This window comes from Xenopus laevis, chromosome 2L, assembly GCF_017654675.1.
Source record: "Xenopus laevis strain J_2021 chromosome 2L, Xenopus_laevis_v10.1, whole genome shotgun sequence".
NCBI classification, from domain to species: Eukaryota; Metazoa; Chordata; class Amphibia; order Anura; family Pipidae; genus Xenopus; species Xenopus laevis.
The window spans coordinates 72,984,370-73,005,864 of record NC_054373.1 but is presented as its reverse complement, the minus strand read 5'-3'; the positions used below and the strand labels follow the sequence as shown (position 1 = coordinate 73,005,864).

At 38.4% G+C, this 21,495-nt stretch overlaps 1 protein-coding gene across 1 annotated transcript in view; it reads left to right on the top strand.

The window, feature by feature from the left end:
* Positions 1–12,899, top strand: part of ppp1r12b.L (protein phosphatase 1 regulatory subunit 12B L homeolog) — a 35,152-nt gene extending 22,253 nt beyond the window's left edge. The window contains exons 6-7 of the mRNA XM_018246552.2: positions 6,003–6,053; positions 12,583–12,899. Coding sequence (XP_018102041.1) covers positions 6,003–6,053; positions 12,583–12,669 — 138 coding nt within the window. The 3' untranslated portion in view covers positions 12,670–12,899. The remainder of the gene's footprint in view (positions 1–6,002; positions 6,054–12,582) is intronic.
* The last annotated feature ends 8,596 nt before the right edge of the window (positions 12,900–21,495 follow it).

Here is a 21,495-nt window from a genome sequence, read left to right as displayed (position 1 = left end):
ACGCCACCATACAAGTCTATGAGCGTCATTTTTTCGGCAAAATGAGCGAAAAAATTCGCCCATCCCTAATTTTTAGTGAAGCAGTATTCAGTTGTATGAAATTAAATCATATGTGAAAAACTGGCTGTGCAAAATTTGGGTACCTTTGTAATTTTGCTAATTTGAATGCATGTAACTGCTCAATACTGATTACTGGCAACACCAAATTGGTCGGATTAGCTCGTTAAGCCTTGAACTTCATATGCAGGTGTGTCCAACCATGAGAAAAGGTATTTAAGGTGGCCAATTGCAAGTTGTGCTTCTGTTTGACTCCCCTCTAAAGAGTGACAGAATGGGTTCCTCAAAGCAACTCTCAAAAGATCTGAAAACAAAAATTGTTCAGTATCATGGTTTAGGGCAAGGCTACACAAATCTCAGAAGTTTAAACTGTCAGTTTCAACTGTAAGGAATATAATCAGGAAATTGAAGGCCACAGGCACAGTTGCTGTAAAACCAAGGTCTGGCAGGCCAAGAAAAATACATAAGCAGCATATGCGGAAGATTGTGAGAATAGTTACAGACAACCCATAGATCACCTCCAAAGACCTGCAAAAACATCTTGCTGCAGTTGGTGTATCTGTACATCGTTCTACAATTTTGCTCAATTTGTGCAAAGAACATCTGTATGGCAGGGTGATGAGAAAGAAGCCCTTTCTGCACCCACGCCACAAATAATGTCGCTTGTTGTATGCAAAAGCTCTTTTAGACAAGCCACAGTCATTTTGGAACAAAGTGCTTTGGACTGATGAAACAAAAATTTTGTTTTTTGGTCATAACATAACATCTTGCATGGTGGAAGAAGAACACCGCATTCCAAGAAAAACACCTGCTACCTACTGTCAAATTTGGTGGAGATTCCATCATGCTGTGGTGCTGTGTGGCAAGTTCAGGGACTGGGGCGCTTGTCAAGGGTCGGATGAATTCAACCCAATATCAACAAATTCTTCTGGATAATATTTAAGCATCAGTCACAAAGTTGACGTTATGCAGGGGTTGGATATTCCAACAAGACAATGGCCCTAAACACACTTCAAAATCTACAAAGGCATTTATCCAGAGTGAGAAGTACAATATTCTGGAATGGCCGTCACAGTCCCCCGACTTAAATATCATCGAAAATCTATGGGATGATTTGAAGCAGGCTGTCCATGCTCGACAGCCATCAAATTTAACTGAATTGGAGAGATTTTGTATGGACGAATGGTCAAAAATACTGCAATCCAGTATCCAGACACTCATCAAAGGCTATAGGAGGTGTCTAGAGGCTGTTACATTTGCAAAATGAGTATTGATGTAATATCTCTGTTGGGGTGCCCACATTTATGCACCTGTCTAATTTTGTTATGATGCATATTGCATATTTTCTGTTAATCCAATAAACTGTATGTCACTGTTAAAATACTACTGTTTCCATAAGGCATGTAATATATTAAAAAGATGTTTGAAAGCTCAGCCGATGAAAAACAAAACTCCAAAGAATTAAGAGGGTGTGTGATGCCCCGGGAGATCCGCTCCTTCTATTACCTCCCGGCGCGTCTCTCTGTGGTCTCGGGTGCGCAGTCGCACACTTCCAGGTTTGGGTTCTGACGCTAGCGTTTGTCGCCAGGCGTCTTGACTCCCGCAAGATAACGCTGGGCATCATGACGTCATCGTGGAGTGCCGATTTTGAATCTTTGGCGGCAAATCATCTTTAAAAGGCTCCTCCACCATTTTGACAATGCCCAAGCTGGTTCCAATTTTACTGTTCCTGCCGAAGCTTTTGTTTGTGATCTGAATTCCTGGTTTTTGATTCCCGCCTGAGTTTTTGACTCCGATTATTGCCACCCACCTTGAACCTCTTGCCTGATTCTCGACTACTTCTCCTCTTCATCCTTGCTGGTACCTCGTTTATGGACTTGTTGCTGTCACACACTCTACTTTGTGTTTTCCGCAGCAGAAAGCCCAGGGCCCCAAAAGGGCGTTGGTGAACACCGGAATCTGCAGGTTTACCACCAAGCAGGGTTAGTTTGACGTGATGATGAAGCGTCGGGATAGCCAAGAGGCTAATTTTGGGCTTTCCCTGGCTACAGATAATTTTGCCACTCTAATTGTATGTCTTCATTAGTTATTCCAGTGGCCACCACTTTGTTGCTTCCATAGTTACATAGTTAAATTGGGTTGAAAAAAGACAAAGTCCATCAAGTTCAACCCCTCCAAATGAAAACCCAGCATCCATACATACACCCATCCATACTTTTAATTAAATTCTATATACCCATACCTATACTAACTATAGTATAGTCCTCTTCTTCCTCTTGCCTACAAGGACTTCACTGAGGTTTTCGAAAATACAATCTCTGAAATTCTTCCACCACATCGATTGACCTGATTCCTGGTTCCATTCCTCCTAGGGGAAGAACTTACCCCTTATCTGTACCTGAGACTCAAGCCATGCAGGAATATATTTCAGATAATCAGTCAAAGGGTTTCATTAGAAAGTCTACGTTGCCAGCTGGAGACCCTGCATTGACTATTGTGCTTTGAACAAAATAACAATTAAGAATTATCCTTTGCCTCTAATCCCTGAATTGTTTGATAGACTAAGAGGGGCCAAGATCTTTAGCAAACTTGACCTCCGAGGAGCATACAACCTTATTCGTATTCGTAAGGGGGATGAGTGGAAGACGGCCTTCAATACCCGAGATGGCCATTATGAATATATGGTCATGCCGTTTGGCTTGTGCAACACCCCTGCGTTCAGGATCTCATCAGTGATGTCCTCAGTGAATTTCTGCAGACTTGTGTAATAGTTTATCTGGACGATATCTTGGTGTACTCAATGTCTGAGCATGTTGCTCAAGTGAAACAAGTTTTAACCAAGTTGAAGGAGAATTCTCTCTATGCTAAGCTTGAAAAGTGTGAGTTTCAGCTGTCATAGACTGTCACTGGCCAATTCCTACCGGGTTGAAGGCCATTCAACATTTCTTAGATTTTGCCAATTTTTATTGGAAGTTTATAAAGAAATTTTCCCAGACCGTGGCTCCTATTATGGCACTCGCAAGAAAGCCTTTTAAGACTTCCTGAACTCCTTAAGAACAGGAGGCTTTCTCGACCCTCAAAAAATTATTAGCTCAGCTCCCATTCTTCGCCATCTAGATCCTGCCAGACCGTTTATTCTGGAGGTCGACGCTTCCGAGGTAGGGGTTGGTGCCATTCTGTCTCAGCGAACAGAGTTTCAAGGGACTCTTCATCCTTGTGCCTATTTTTCTCATAGACTGTCTCCTGCTGAGAGAAACTATGATGTGGAGGAGTGGCGCCATCTGCTTGAGGGGGCTTAAGAGCCGATTACCATTCTTACAGACCACAAGAACCTTGAATATATTTCTTCAGCCAGGAGGCTTTATCCTTGTCAGGCAGCTGGGCTTTGTTCTTTTCCCGATTTTACTTTCTAATTTTCTTTCGGCCTGGTTCTAAGAATACGAAGGCGGATGCCTTATCCGGATCTGTGGTGCAGAAGGAGGGTGATCCAACCCCACCCATCCCTATTATCTGCCCTGATTTAGTAGTGGTGCCTACTTCTTTATTATTGTCTGACTTGTCCAACTTGGAAAATCCTCCTGAATGTCCTTCTGGGAAGATATTTGTACCTCTGCCAAGGGTTGCCCAAGTTCTTGAATGGGCTCATTCTTCGAAGGTTTCTGGTCATCCTGGCATCAGGAAGACCCAAGAGTTTGTTTGGAGATATTGTTGGTGGCCTTCTCTCATCAAAGATGTGAAGCTCTTTGTCTCATCCTGCACAGTCTGTGCACAACAGAAGACTCCCTGTTCTTTACCATGTGGTTAGATGTAGCCATGGACTTCATTGTCGACTTGCCTAAATCTCAGGAGATGACTACTATTTTAGTAGTTGTAGACAGGTTCTCCAAGATGGCCCATTTTATTCCTTTGACGAAACTTCCCACTGCTGCTGGGTTAGCCCAAGTTTTCGTTAGAGAAATTTTTAATTTACATGGTGTTCCTCAATCTATTGTGTCTGACTGAGGGGTGCAGTTTGTTTCCAGATTTTGGCGGGCTTTTTCCAAACATCTACAAAGCAATGGTCAAACCGAAAGGGCCGATCCGATCTAATAGCAGTTCTTGCGCTGTTTTAATTCTCGCAATCAAGATAATTGGGTTGAACTCCTTCCCTGGGCTGAGTTTGCACATAACCTTCAGCACAACTTTCTGGGGTGTTCTCCATTTTTTGCTGTGTTTGGCTATAATCCTTCTGCTCTTCCTTCTGATGTATTCAATACAGAAATTCCTGCAGCTGATACTCTTGTCAGGGACTTTAAAACCATTTTGTCTCAAGTTCAACAATCCCTCCTCAAGGCATCCTCTTCTCAGAAACTTGCGTCCGACAAGCACTGTTCTCCCTATTCAAGTCAGAGATTTTGTCTGGCTTTCCACAAAGCACATCAAACTTTGCTTGCCTTCTCCCAAGTTTGGTCCTCGCTATATGGGTTCCTTCAAGATTAAGGAGATAATCAACCCTGTGTCTATCCTTTTGGATCTAGCTTCTTCCATGAACATCTCAGATTCGTTTCATGTGTCCTTGGTCAAACCTTTTGTCAAGAACATTTTATTAGTTGATCAACCTCCCCCCTGCTCCCATTATTCGTCAGGATCATCAAGAGTTTGAGGTTCAAGAGATTTTGGACTCCAGGAAGGTGAGATGCGAGGTTTAATATTTTGTTCATTTGAGGGGTTTTGGACCAGAAGAGAGGTCTTGGGTAAGAGCTGCAGATACTCATGCTCCTCGATTGATCAGGGCTTTTCACAGGAAGTTTCCAGAGAAGTTTTGGGAGCCCCCAGAAGTTTCTCCTGAAGGGGGAGGGGGTACTGTAAGATGCAACGGGATATCCGGTCCTTCTATCACCTCCCAGCGCATCTCTCTGCGGTCTCGGGTGTACAGGTGCGCATTTCCGGGTTTCGGTTCTGCCGCTGGCGTTCGTCACCGAGTGTCATGATGCTGGGCGTCGTGACGTCATCGTGGAGCGCCGGTTTTGAATCTTTGGTGCCAAATCATCTTTAAAAGGCTCCTCCACCATTTTGACAATGCCCAAGCTGGTTTCAGTTTTACTATGAAACTTTACTATGTGTCTATCCTTTTGGATCTACCTTCTTCCATGAACATCTCAAATTCATTTCATTTGTCCTTGGTCAAACCTTTTGTCAAGAACATTTTTTCGATTGTTCAACCTCCCCCTGCTCCCATTATTCTTCAGGATCATCAAGAGTTTGAGGTTCAAGAGATTTTGGACTTTTTGATTCGAGTATTGCCGCCCGCCTCGAACCTCTTGCCTGATTCTCGACTACGTCTCCTCTTCATCCTTGCTGGTACCTCGTTTATGGACTTGTTGCTGTTACGCACTCTACCTTGTGTTTTCCACAGCAGAAAGCCCGGGGCCCCAAAAGGGCGTTGGTGAACACCAGAATCCGCAGGCTTACCCTGTGCATTGTGAGTGTACCCACCACCAAGCAAGCTTCCCGATAACAAGATGGTTATAGAGGGATTCCCATATTTTTTAACATGACTGTATAAAATCCTGTGTGAAGAGGGTGTATGTGATTTTTTTAACACAATTTGTTTATGTGGAATGTTGTTATGGAATGGCTTTATTCAGTAGTATTTACCTCCTCATCAGCCAAGATTACACACAATTCTCACACACGCAATTCACACAGTGTCTTGTATGTTTTATGATTTACAGACCTAAAGGAAGAATTACAGACATGTGCAAGGCACTTAGGAAATAGGGTCTTGGCTGGCTATTGCAACATTTCTCAATGGCATAAGTATACAGAACAAGCAGTGCTGACATTAGTATAGTGCCATTACTAGATCTGATAAAATTAAATATTTTTCATACACTCTGCTAAAGTAGTGTATAGCCTTTTTTTCCCAAATGTATAACTTTTTCATGTTGCAAATGTTGTTTTAGGAGAAGAGAGATTTGGAACGCAGAATGTCTGAGATGGAGGATGAGCTTAAGGTAAGAATACAGATAAAGTTCAACCCCCACCACAGTCTTACACATTTATTACAGGTCTAGTCACTCATAGAAACCAATCAGTGGGTAGCATATACAGGCCCGGATTTAACTTAGTAAGTAATTGTGAAGCTAATTTATAAACTTTAAAACAAGTGCCCCCAAAAGCCCAAAGACTGTTATGCTGCTTAAGCAGCTTTCTCAAGAGGCCAAACTATAGCAAATTATGAAAAATTATGTTAAAAGGGTGGTTCAGTTTTTCCCTAACTTTTACTATGTTATATAATGGCCATTTTTAAGCAACTTATTAGTTGATCTTCATTATTTTTTTTTATCGTTTTGTAATTATTTGCTTTCTTCTTCTGACTCCTTCCAACTTTCAAAAGGGGGTCACTGACCTCATCTAAAAAAAATTCTGTAAGGCTACAAATGTATTGTAATTGCTTTTTATTACTCATCTTTTCAGGCCCTCTCCTGTTCTTATTCTAGTCTTTTATTCAAATCATTGCATGGTTATTAGGGTAATTTGAACCCTAACAAGCAGATTGCTGATATTGCAAACGGGAGAGCTGCTACATAAAAGCTAAATAACTAAAATATAAATAAAAAAATTAAAACCAGTTGCAAATTTTCTCAGAATATCACTCTCTACAACATAATAAAAGTTAAATAAATGGTGAACAATCCCTTTGAAGAGTTTAGTAAACCAAGTTGCAAAATCACTGAAAGAGCAGTCTCTTTATTTTATTGATTACATTTAAAGCTCTGCTTTTCATCATCATCAATTGTCTGCAATTTCAACAATCCATGTTGTTGTAGTTAAGTATTTATTATATAATAGAACCAAATATCATTTTAGCTGTTTTTATTTTGATCAGACAAATTTTCCAGTGCATGTTGGAAAATATGTGATTTGAGATAGGTGTGTCCTTATATAACAATAATAAAATATGAAATATATATACGTTAATCAGGATACAATGCCTACAAATGGACAGGTTCTTGTTGATAATGGAAAGTGAAATCAGTGGGGTGGTGTCAAATGTTAGCACCCTGCAGTGACAGGTGAATCACAATATGGTGTGATGGAGCAGTTGATATATGGTTCATCGTAAATACTTTGCAACCACTATTGAATTCATTTGACTTGCATATCACACTGAGAACACACAGATCACACCTGCCACACTTGTAAGAACAGGCAGGGCCAGGTTTACATAATGGGTGCCTCTATGGCCCCCTTCATACATGTGCATATGCAAATTTCCTTTTTCAGGTCTGGAACACTAGGGATTGGTGAGCAGGAAATTTAAAAAACCTGCGCATCCCCAGTAGTTTGGAACTAATGTACTGAGTGCCATGCTGCCCCTAAAATTCTGCCGACCTAGGCCTGGACATTTGTGGCCTTCCCACAAATCGGGGCTTGGGTACAGATATAAGAACTATTATCCAAAATGCTTGGGACCTGAAAGGTATTTCTGTAATTTAGATCTCCATACATTAAGTCTACTAACCCTTTAAACTTGAAATAAACCAAATAGAATTCTTTTGCCACCAATATGGATGTATGCTTCTTTAGGCTCAAGTACAAGGTACAAGGTATTTTTTATCATTACAAGGAAAAAGGGAAATAATTTTTAAAAATCTTAATTATTTTCTTAAAATGAACTCTATGGGGCAGATTCTCTCCAAAGGGCGAAGTGGCTAATGCTAGCGACCTTTTGCCAGAAATCACATCCGCAGGCGGATGTGATTCACTAACAGGCACAGGCGTCAATTCGCTAGCGAAAGAAACCATCAATAGCGTTCATTCGCACTCTATCGCCAGGCGACTTTTCGCTCTGGCTAATGGTCGTTACTAGTTACTAGTGCGTATTTTACTGAACCTTACCTCTTTTGCCAGATTTGACTTTGCCACCTCAGACCAGGCAAAGTGCTTAAAAGAAGCTAGATCTTCCTCAATCTTCTGTCACTTGCATCATATCATGTGTGCTGAAAATGCATTAAAGTTCAAAAAACGCTGGTGACTTTTCCTTTTTTTAAGCGGGATTGCCTGCAAAAGTCCTAACAAACTTTTTTTGGGTTTTCTCCAAACATTTCCTAACATATGGAACATTCATTTTACAGTGGGCTCATGTGTAGGGCATTCTATAAATTCTCTTGTCTTTATTAAGGTTCCCTGGACATTTGTAATAAAAAGTGGTAACTTCAAGTATTTGCACCAACATTTATAATGAAGACCTCCATACAACTTTAAATTACCTGCCGTATGCAAATTGACCTAAGCGCAAGATCACTAGCGAATTTTCACTAAGCACAAATGAACGCTAGCGCATCTTCTCTATGAAATGCTCGCACTGCTGAAGTAACGCTAGAGAAAAGTCACCAACGTTTGGTGCCCAGGATGCAACTTAGCATATTAGTGAATTAGCGTAGTGGTAGTGAATTTGCGACCGGCAAAGTAATGCGACGTGTGCGAAGCGGTCGCTGGCGACAATTCGCCCTTTAGTGAATCTACCTCTATGAGAGAAGGCTTTTCCATAATTCAGAGCTTTCTAGATATGGAATGCTATGCCTGTACTTTTTTGTTGTTTTTGCAGTATATTGCTCTCTTACAATCTAAAGTGACTCCTATAGGTAATTCTAAGTAAGTTTCAATAAGTAGACCCAGCACAAATGAAGAACATCATAATACTGAATTTGGAAACTTCACAAAGTTTATTGGTCAGAGTTGTAATTGCAGTTATTTGCTCACCTCCAAACGTAACATGCAAAGTCCAAAAGAGTCCAATTGCAGATTTTTTTGCATGCTCTCTTTGTACGTCTTAGTAGGTCTTATGACTAGCACCAGGCCAAGCCGGCAGACACTTAGGCAACCTGGTGGGCCTCTTCTCCCCCTGCATGCATGTTTCCATATGCAAAGGAGCATGCGGATGCTATGTGTATAAGCTGGGGAATGGAGTTAAAGGACATGTAAAGCCTTCATATTCCTACCATGTATATAAGTTGGGCATATCTTCCCCACCCAAGTAACATCACTTGTACTGTTTATCCCCCCATTATTGTCAGTACCATAACATTTTCCTAAAACAAATAGCAGCTTTCACCCGGCGGCCATTTTCCCTCTGACACATCATCTGCAAACAGGACATGTATGCTGTAAACTTCATGCAATGCAGAATGCAGGTTTATACAGGCACAAGATACTTTGATAACAAGTTCTGCTGGAGTTGAGCACTGTAATGCAATTCAATTCAATTTAATTTTAATTTAGTTGATTGGTTAATTTAATTGAGCAATTTAATTTTTTGATGTTACTGTTGAGCTTAGGAGAGGTGGTTAGGAGAAATAAATAGGATCAGACAGCTTAAGCAGATTTGCTATGGGAACCAGTAATGCTATCTCTTTATTGGCTGTTAGACTGGAGGGTGTGTTAAGTAATCTGAGCTGAGAAGAACTGAGCATGCTCATAGGTGAACAGCCAAAGCAAATTCCTGAGGGAGGGGGCCGAGTGGGTTAGAGGAGGACATGTGGAAGGTGGACTAGGGATAGGCAAAAGAAAAAGTACATGTCGAGCACCCCCCCCCCCCACTCATTTGCACTTTTCCATTCTGTTTTGGTGTCCTACATGCTACTTAGTTTGGTAATCTATTGGGCATCAAACTGCCACTCAAATTTGGATGTTTTATCTTTGTACATAATACAAATTGAAACATGTAAAGCGATTTTCAGAAATTTCACAAAAAAAAACAAAAAACTAAAACTTTAGCATAGTATGGTAATTTAAAGTAGAAAGGGAATATTTATTTCATACTTTTTATGATTTTACTTTCCTAGACATATCACTATAAATACTAACCAGTATATCCCTGAACTCATTCTTAGGATAGGTGCTTTAAAAGCCATCCCCTGTAGGGCATTTTAGTAACCAGCTTTGACATCATTGTCAAAGGAAATGAAAACATACTGGTATGAAGTAAAGAACATATTTTTATTATATGCGTTCCCTGTATGTATACAGTGAAACTAATACAATTGTCTGATTGACCAACTCCTAAGAATATTTCTTGCATCCTGTAAACTCTCAAACACTCCCACACCTAAAAAGGTGGGAGTAGCAAAACTCCAGAATCCAGCATTTATACTAGAGACACTTTGCCTGTCCATGCATTTTCTCATGGTAGGGACAAAACATCTCTGCAAGAATTATTAATATGGACCAATCTAACTGGATTATTATATTGTGCTGTTTGTCCCAAATAAATTCTGTAAACAGGCCTGGATTTGTGCGAAGACCACAAAGGCCCGGGCCTACCGTGGCAGGATTTTAGGGGCGGCATACCACCCAGCTGCATCCACATTGTTTCTGAAGCACTGGGAAAATGCAGGAGATATTTTTAAATTACTACTCACTAATTATCAGTGTTCTAGAACTGAAGAAGTAAATTTGCACATGCGCACGTGTCAAGGGGAGGGTGATGGGGGTGATGAGCAGTGGTTGGCCTAGGGGCGTCTGTTAAGTAAATCTGGCCCTGTATACAAAAATATCCCTAATACACAGAATGAATGTCTCTCAGGGTACATAAATATTTGTGACCATATACACAGAGATACAAAATATACAAAATATATATTTCTGTTAAAGAATGCAAACAATTTTGGGGTTGTTAATAACAGGCTATCATTATATTACAAACTCCATTCTGTAAATTTCAAATGTATAATAGCCATGTAACAAACGCAGTACAGTTACTTACAGAATGAATTATTAAAAACAAACCTTGGACTGAATATATATAATGAAGTAAATAACTAGTTAATGGTCACTATAGGTACAAAATGCAAAAATGTTTCCACCAAAAGACTGCAAACAATATGCAAATAACACTCTAAGCTTAAAGGGGAACTATCCCGACAATGAAAATTATTATAAGCTTCATCATACTGCAATAAGATATTTTCTAAATAGAATCATTTGAAAATTCTTATTCTGAAATAATCAAGTCACATGGAACCCTACACCACAAGCCCAACAGGCAGTACACATTTAAAGAAGTGGTGGTCCGGCATTATATTTAAACATTCAGGGGCAGATTTATCAAGGGTCGAATTTCGAGGGTCAAAAAAACCTTGAATTCGACCCTCGAAGATTTTAAGCGATCGATCGAAGGATTTTCATTCAACCAAAAAAAACTTAGAAAGTCCCCATAGGCCGTATGAAGAGACAGTACTTCGATTATCGAATGGTCAAATAGTCTAACGATTTTTACTTCGAATCGTTTGAATCGTTTGATTCGATCGAATTTGACCAATCCGATGGTCGAAGTACCCAAAAAAAATACTTCGAAATTCGAATTTTTTTCCATTCGAATTATTCACTCGAGCTTAGTAAATCTGCCCCTCAGATTTATTTATCATCATTTAAAAGTAAGAAACAGTACAGAATAGTGAGGAAAGCAAATGTCTAACAATGTCTAACATCTAACGTGTTTCATACACACCTGGGGATTTCATTACCATATAAAGCCTGGATAAAGGCAACAATGCCACAGCGTAACAGTACAGAAGCATAGGCATTCTCAAAAAATAACCTGAAACACATACTCAGAATGACAGCAGAGTTACTTACTCCTCACAAGATGAATTAAGTTACATAAGCCAAACTCTCCTCTGCTAGCAATTTTTTGATCCCTTGGCATCAGGGTTCTGAGCTCTTGCTCTAAGCAAAAATTACTACCAGACCAAGTATTAGTGAAATAAGTTAAGTGTATCAGGAAAAAGATTAAACATTGGAAAATTAACCTGTGTATAGTCCAACAAAAAACCTTAGCCTACTGCTGCTGCCAAAACATGCACACTATCAGGTACCCAGAATCTATGCAAATTATGGTGACACTCAGGGCGTTATTTACCTCAAATGTATCTGGTTGGGCTTTTTGGGGCAAAAAAAAAAACTCTGCTATCTCAGACCTGTTAAGGCCATGTAAAAAGTCAATGGGAGAGGCACCTATCTCAATCAGAAGTTTTTTTGTGGTCTGTGCTGGGTTTAGCCCAAAATATTTACTTTTCCAGGGTTTTTTGGCAAAAACTGGAAAAAAATCAAGCATTTCGGGGAAAAGGCCCAAAAAACTTGAGTGATTTGGGTTTTTGCACTCAGTTTGGCTGCAGCTTGTATAGTATACATGATGCCCAGATCCAGAAGTACCTATGAAACATATTTAGTTTGGCTCCAGCTTGAAAGCTTATTATGTGACCCAGGGGTGTAACAACAGTGCGCTGATGTGCATAGGGATCACACTCCCACATGCATGCGCGCCACTTGCGCAATTGCTAAGTTGCCAGAAAAACCCTCACATTTTAAACTTTAGAATGATGATTATGTTTTTAAGGTCTACGAGCAAAGTCCTCTTTACCCCCTATATCAGTAGGTAATTGTCAGCATTTGCAATGTGCATGCTAGATATATATGTCCTTCAATTGTACCGCACTGTGGAATGCCATGACACTTTATAAATGTTATTTTTTCACCTAGGTTCTTACTGACTTGAAATCTGACAACCAACGTCTTAAGGATGAAAATGGAGCACTGATCAGAGTGATCAGCAAACTATCCAAGTGATAACATTTCTGAAAACACTAATAAAATCCTATACAGACCCCTGCACATTCATTAAACCCGTTGTAGTAACATTCAGCTACACTGACTACTGGTGGTAACAGACCTGATTAAGTTATACATTGCAACTAAAGCTTCACGATTTTTTGTTACATATAAAGTTGTGTATAAAAGAAAGATTTTAAAGGAACAGTTCAGTGTAAAAATAAAAACTGAGTAAATAGATAGGCTGTGCAAAATAATTTGTTTTTCTAATATAGTTAGTTAGCCAAAAATTAATCTATAAAGGATGGAGTGACCAGAAGTCTAACATAATAGCCAGAATGCAACTTCCTGCTTTCAGCTCTCTAAATCTGAGTTAGTCAGCGACTTGAAGGGGGACCACATGTGACATAACTCAGTGAATTTGCAATTGATCCTCAGCATGCAGCTCAGATTCAAAAACAACAGTTATGATCCATATGACCCCCCCTCAAGTCCAATCAGTGGAAACCAAGAGAGCTGCAAAGTGTTCTGGCTATTATGTTAGACATCCAGTCACTCCAGCCTTTATACATTACATTTTTGACTAACTAACTATATTGAAAACATGTTTTGTTTTGCACAGCCTATCTATTTACCCAGTTTTTATTTTTATACTGAACAATTTCTTTACATTACATTTTTGACTAACTATATTGAAAACATGTTTTGTTTTGCACAGCCTATCTATTTACCCAGTTTTTATTTTTATACTGAACAATTTCTTTAAAGCAGGATGCCTTCATTATTGCTATTACTGTCTGTTTATTGGTATGTTTGATACTACATATATAGAGCTGGTATTCATCTGCAGTGTGTACATAAACTTACTGGTTTATCTGCAACATGGGAGTGTTTGCTGTCTTTTATACAGTGGAAGTTCACATTTACATTAGCTGGTATTAAAGGGATACTGTCATGGGAAAACATGTTTTTTTGAAAACGCATCAGTTAATAGTGCTGCTCCAGCAGAATTCTGCACTGAAATCCATTTTTCAAAAGAGCAAACAGATTTTGTTATATTCAATTTTGAAATCTGACATGGGGCTAGCCATATTGTCAATTTCCCAGCTGCCTCCAGTCATGTGACTTGTGCTCTGATAAACTTCAATCACTCTTTACTGCTGTACTGCAAGTTGGAGTAATATCGCCCCCTCCCTTTCCCCCCCACCAGCAGCCTAACAACAGAACAATAGTAAGGTAACAAGATAGCAGCTCCCTAAGACAAGATAACAGCTCCCTGGAAGATCTAAGAACAGCACTAAATAGTAAAAGCCAAGTCCCACTGAGACACATTCAGTTACATTAAGTAGGAGAAATAACAGCCTGCCAGAAAGTAATTCCATCCTAAAGTGCAGACACAAGTCACATGACTTGGGGCAGCTGGGAAATTAACAAAATGTCTAGCCCCATGTCAGATTTTAAAATTGAATATAAAAAAATCTGTTTGCTCTTTTTAGAAATGGATTTCAGTGCAGAATTCTGCTGGAGCAGCACTATTAACTTATGTGTTTTGGAAAAAACATGTTTTTCCATGACAGTATCCCTTTAAGTTATAGGTGGACCTGTTCTAAGTCATTTTTCAATTAGTCTTCATTATTTATTTTGTATTATTTTTGAATGATTAGACATTCTATTCTAGCTCTTTTGAGCCTGCAACTCAAAATGGTCTAACAACCAAAAAAAAAACAGACTATGAGGCTTTGAAATGATTGCTTCGTTTTTCTTTAATGCTCATTTTCATCTACCATTCTGATTTAAAATTGCTCCTTAGTTTCCAAGCAACTTAAACCCCAACCAAGCAGTTTAACTTATCGGGGCCGATTCACTAACTTTGAGTGAAGGATTCGAAGGTAAAAAACTTCGAATTTCAAAGTTTTTTTTGAGCTACTTCGACCATTGAATGGGCTACATCGACCTTCGACTACGACTTCGAATCGAAGGATTCGAAGTAAAAATCGTTTGACTATTCGACCATTCGATAGTCGAAGTACTGTCTCTTTAAAAAAAACTTCGACCCCCTAGTTCGCCATCTAAAAGCTACCAAAGTCAATGTTAGCCTATGGGGAAGGTCCCCATAGGCTTGGCTAACTTTTTTTGATCGAAGCATATTCCTTCGATCGTTGGATTAAAATCCTTCGAATCGTTCGATTCGAAGGATTTTATCGTTCGATCGAAGGAATTATCCTTCTATCGTTCGATCAAACTATCTGCGCTAAATCCTTTGACTTCGATATTCGAAGTCGAAGGATTTTAATTCCTAGTCGAATATTGAGGGTTAATTAACCCTCGATATTCGACCCATAGTGAATCGGCCCCATCCTGTACATGTAAAAACAATACATAAAGTAAAACATTACCTGCTGTCTACAACTTACTAAGTGTATTTGAAGGTGCACAGCACCTTTTATATATGTAGATATGTCTGTCTTTTAACTATTTTTATTTCATTAACACAAGTTTTATTTTTTATTTTTTTTAAACACCAATAGAATCATCTACACATCTAACTAATGGTATAAAGTACTCTGTTGGAGGTGTTTTGCCTTCACCAAAATATGAAATTATATTTATACACATACACAAGCATAAAACCTGAAGGGCTTGGAACAAGTCTGCATGGAAGGATAGGTCAAAAACAGTGAGCAAAGATTTAAATACTAAAAGGCGTAAAGGGGCAATAAGCCCTCTTCAGCTATCGTTATGCAAATATATTTCAGGTTTTTACATTTTTCTTAAGATGTTTATCTAACAAAGCAATTTATTTCAGTGCTTTAAAATAAAAATATCACATAGAGCAACATGGATGGTAATAAGTTACATATCTTTTTTTCCTATGTTGCGCATATAACTAGAGTTCTTGGTAAGGGGATAAAGAAATGTGTTAGAAATAATATAGAAACTAATAGCTGCATCATACATACAATTTAGAAGCCAGTGAAGACATGGAACAATTTCCTAGACCTCTGTTAGGTGCAAATCACCTTAGTAGCCTGTACCATAGAGAGATATATTGGGTTTTTAAAGTTGATACAATAATAACTGACAGTATACATAGGAAGGCAAATAACTTTTCATTTGAAGTATGAACATCATCCCTGAGCATCTACCCAGTAGCTGTATTTCTCAAGTTCTCAAGAACTTGAAAGTTAGTGGTAAGACTCAGGCAGGTACTACCCATAACACTGCAGTCAATTGGCTAGTCATGAAATCTAAGGGGAAAAGAAAGACTCAGGCAGGTACTACCCATAACACTGCAGTCAATTGGCTAGTCATGAAATCTAAGGGGAAAAGAAACTGCTGTAGTGCACCAGAGATTTAACTTTAAATCTGTAGCTCATGCTGAGATCTTGCAGCCATTTCCTGTTTGGAGCTTCTTTTCTGGTTTTGTGAACATTTTGTAAGAATTAGTTTGTAGAAGGTGCCAACATAGATTTTATTGTATGTGTATGGGCATTTAAATTTGGGATTACCTACAATTTTAATCTTATGTATATCAAATACACATACATAATTGTCAACTTTTAAAAAACACTTCTAAGTACATTTCTGTGTTAATTTCTTAGAATTAACTTGTTCTCAATGTTAACATGGACACCAACATGCTCAGGAGATTTTATAGACACAAAGTACTTGCCTGGATCCTCCCACTGTTCCAACATTCGCCACAAATGCAGTCTGAGCACATATTCAGGCATAATTTTTTCCTGTACCGGCTAGGTCTGATACCAGCATTAACATGTATTGTTCATTTTTCTCGACTAATATGACTTGTGAGAATAGTAATTTAATTGTTATGGTGTTTTAAGCAACAACATACCCTCTTTCTTGGTTGTGTGCGCAAAAATTATGCTGAATTTTAACATGAATTGTAGTATTCTATTATAAAAAGTGATTTTCTCACATTATTTCACTTATTCTTGCAAGGGAAATATTCATGTATGAGAATTCTCATTTTCTCATGTAGTTATTATTTTTTACTACAGGTATGAGATCTGTTATCCAGAATGCTTGGGACCTGGTGCTTTCCGGATAAGGGGACTTCCATTCCTTGTGTCTGCTAAAAAAATTCATTTAAACATTAAATAAACCCAATAGGATTGTTTTCTCTTTGATAAAGGTTAATAATATGTTAGTTATAATCAAGTACAGTGTACTGTTTTAATATTATAGATAAGAAAGTAATATTTTTAAATGATTAATTGATTAAAATATAGTCTGTGGAAGATGACCCTTTAACTGGCATTTCTTGGACCCAAAGAAACTTGTTAGTTTAGGAATTTCTTACCACAGCTGTGGAATTCTCACTAATGGTGAGAGATCCTCACATCAATCAAGAATTTACTTAAAGCTGCCCCTAAGTGGGTGCTTCAAAATGTTGCTATGCCATCTCTTGTGTGAGTGCTCATAAACGCAAAATTCATATCATAGATTAAAATCTGACAATAATTATAGAACACAGAGCAAATTAATTACTGGCATGTGTGTACTGATCATGATGAAAATATAGTTCTGTGCAGCAGATTGATTCAACATCTCATAGTATTATCAGAAGCATTCATTTAAATGGAATATATTTTCAAGTTAGAACCTCAGAAATAAGGCCTATTTGATCTCGTATTGTATTGGAAGATATTGTATATAACTTTTTGTTGCACGTATGACAATCACTTGTTTGAACACGTTAAAGGGGAAGGAAACCTAGTTGGCGCAAAAACCCTCCCCCCCTCCCGTGTGTTGCCCACCCTCCCTCCTCCCCCCGGGCCTACCCGTCCCACTGGGCAAATGCCGCTAACTTGTTACTTACCCTTCTGCGCAGGTCCAGTCCAGGGAGTTCACAGACGACATCTTCTTCCACACGATCTTCTTCCTGCTTTGAACGGCGCATGCGTAGCAGGAGCATTTCGCCAGTACGATCTACTGCGCATGCGCCAAAAGTACATCGTGACTTTTGGCGCATGCGCAGTAGATCCGTACCGGCGAAATGCTCCTACTGCGCATGCGGCAAAACGCCGTTCAAAGCAGGAAGAAGATCGTGTGGAAGAAGATGTCGTCTGTGAACTCCCTGGACTGGACCTGCGCAGAAGGGTAAGTAACAAGTTAGGGGCATTTGCCCAGCGGGACGGGTAGGCCAGGGGGGAGGAGGGAGGGTGGGCAACACACGGGAGGAGGGGAGGGTTTTTGCGCCAACTAGGTTTCCTTCCCCTTTAAAGGGGCAGATTTATTAAGGGTCAAATAGTGCATATGGATTTATTTACACAAAATTTACACGTTTGAATTTTAAACCCCAATTTGAATGTAAATTTGAATGTGAGATTCATCACACCTCAACCATGGAAACAGTTCTAATTCGAATATTCACCACCTTAAACCTGCCAAATTAATTTACAAGTCAATGGCAGAGGTTCATTGACCCATTTGAATATGTTAATAGCCTGTCTAACAATTTTTTTTGGAGGAAAATTCTATTCGTTCGTTCGTAAGTTTCGTTCCTATTTGATTTGAACATGAAAACAATTTTGGATCGTTCCCATTAGATCAAATTGTAGACATTCAAATTTTTCCATAAGTATTGTTCCATTCGAGTTGTGAATACATTTGAATTTATTAGAGTAAAAAAAAATTGACATTTAAACAATTAAACAATTTAGACAATTTTAAATTCGACCTTTGATAAATCAGCCCATTTTAATTAGATAATTACTGTTTAATTTGTGAATAGATAAACTGCAATACAGAGCACATTATAGCATTTAATATAGCTTTAATTTATTTTGTATCAGTACTGAATAGAAAATCCCACCTTAAAGCTCACTGTGATTAGCTTGATTTATATTGCGGCATTTTTTATTCTATTGCATACAAGTTAGATAATCTAAAAATAAATCACATTTCTTTAAGCATCACGTCTAACAGTTATTTAATGGCTGTCTGTCTTATTAGCATTCACTAATACCAATTTTACAGCAACAATATAATATAATACATACAAACAATAAAGAGAGAGATTTATGAAAAATGGGAACAGGGATTTCTTGCAGTTTCATCATTTTCTTCATTTATCAAAGTGTTTCTGTCAAAATGTAATGTATTTGGGAAAAAGTTTTGAATTGGCACATTTATCAGTGCTAATAAATGTGTTTATTCATCAGAACTGTTTTGTGCAGTAGATAACGTTTACTTTGTATGGATGTGTTAGTACTAGAGAGAAGCACTGAACACTAACTCATTTCCAAATCCTTAATTGTTTTCATGCTGGGACAACTAATGAATTAAAATAAACGGTTCAATCTTAAATGATTGGTAATTGTTTACTGGACAGTAAATTGTTCAAGCTCTGTAAAATGTACTGATCATTAATACATTTCCCACTAGGTGTCACTAGCTGGTGATATGTTTTGCCAGTAAACACACACGCTAGTGGTTTGCTCCACACACAGTTATTAGTTATACTGCTATCTTAACTGTAAAAGCCTCTCATTTTTTGCTATGAGACATTTCAGTAACTGAGAGGAAATTAAAGATTTTACATGTAAGAAAATGACATTTTAAAGGTCAAATCAGCAATTGACACTCAAATACAAATTGTCAGATCATAGTGCTTCAAGCCCCACTTGCTCCTTTTGCAGTTGCCTGGACTTTGATCATGATAGCTCTCTTTAAAAAATCTACCAACGTTTTTGAATACACAGTCCAAAGAATACGCATTTGTGCAGCAGTTAATATTGATAATGTTTGAAAATGTCTGTACCCTGCTTTAAAGGAATAGTTCAGTGTGAAAATAAAAACTAGGTAAATAGATAGGCTGTACAAAATAAAAAATGTTTCTAATATATATAGTTAGCCAAAAATGTAATATATAAAGGCTGGAGTGAACAGATGTCTAATAAAACAGCCAGAATTCAACTTCCTGCTTTTCAGCTTTATAACTCTGAGTTAGTCAGCCACTTGAAGGGGGGCCACATGGTACATTTCTGTGAGTTTGTAATTGACCCTCAGCATTCAGCTCAGATTCAAAAGCAACAGATATGACCCATGTGCCCCCCCCCCTTAAATCTCTGATTGGTTACTGCCTGGTAACCAGGGTAACCAGTCAGTGTAAACCAAGAGAGCTGAAAAGTAGTGTTCTGACTAACATGTTATACATCAAATCACTCCAGCCTTTATACATTACGTTTTTGGCTAACTAACTATATTAGAAACATTTTTTATTTTGCACAGCCTATCTATTTACCCAGTTTTTATTTTTATACTGAACAATTCCTTTAAGCCCTGCTGAGTTTATGGGGATTATTTTCTTGATACAGTCTATACTCACAAGAGGTTATAAACACTCAAGCTGTGCCTGTGACTCCCTGTTTTGCCCCTGACTCCCTGATGCCCCTGAAATATGTGATAAATAGCTCTCCTGACTAAAATTGGATTTACTTTGGAGGACCAATTTTGGTTGGGGGTTTATAATTTGTGTTACCCCTTTCCTGTAGGATGAGTAAATTCTATATTTGGAGTTAAGCATAGATTTTCTGTGTTTTTACCTTTTTATTTTATAAACTGATTGTGGTTGTATACTTTAATGTATGTTCTTTTGTAATAACTTTTTGTATTTATGCACTGTTATACTTTTTAGAATATTAAATATAAAATGTAATAGGTTTTGTCCTTGCTGCTCTGAAAGAACCCTAGCCTGAAAGTGTGTAACTGTGTGCCTTAGCCCTCTGCAAACTGTATGCCAAAAAACTATTAGACTTCTGGTAGGAAGAGTGTATGGTTCAATTACATTAACCCTTTAACTACTGAAGTGCTTGTCATCTCTTATCACAAGTGAAGTGTGAGTGTAGTGACAGTGAGATTTGTGTGGGTTTTGTGGGCGTTGGTTGATCTTCGGGCTGCTGTTGTGCTAGTCTAACCTGTATGTAAGGTGAGTGAGCGACTGAATGAGTGACCCTTTATAGCCACACCAAATATTGTATAGAGAATGTATATTATATGTATATTACAATGTATATTATATATGTTTTATGTATAGTCATTGCATAGGCTTATTGTATATTTAATGTATATGTTTAATGTATAGATACTGTATTGGGTTAATGTATAGATAATATAGAGGTTTAATTTATAAATAATATGTAACATAGTTATAACATAGTAAGTTAGGTTGAAAAAAGACACACATCCGTCATGTTCAACCGTTTAACTCTATTTGCTATTTGATCCAGAGGAAGTCAAATAAACCACACTTGAAGCCTCTCCAATTTGCCTCAGAGGGGGGAAAAATTCCTTCCTGACTCGAAAATGGCAATCGCATTAGTTCCTGGATCAACGTGTACTATGAGCTATATTCCAAAACCCTGTATTCCCTCACCTGCTAAAAAGCCACCCAACCCCTTCTTAAAGCTATCTAATGTATCAGCCTGTACGACTGATTCAGGGAGAGAATTCAACATCTTCACAGCTCCCACTGTAAAAAAACCCTTCCGAATATTTAGGCGGAACCTCCTTTTTTGTAATCGGAAAGGGTGACCTCACATCAGCTGGAAAGACCTACTGGTAAATAAAGCATTAGAGAGATTATGATTTGATCCCCTTATATATTTATACATAGTTATCATATCACCCCCTTAAGCGCCTCTTCTCCAGCATGAACAACCACAATTTGGCCAGTCTTTCATAGTTAAGATTTTCCATTCCTTTTGCTAGGTTAGTTGCCCTTCTCTGTACCCTCTCTAATTCAATAATATCCTGGGGGCATATTCTAGATGGGGCCTTACCAGTGTTTTCTATTATGGATTTTCCTAGTGCAGTCTC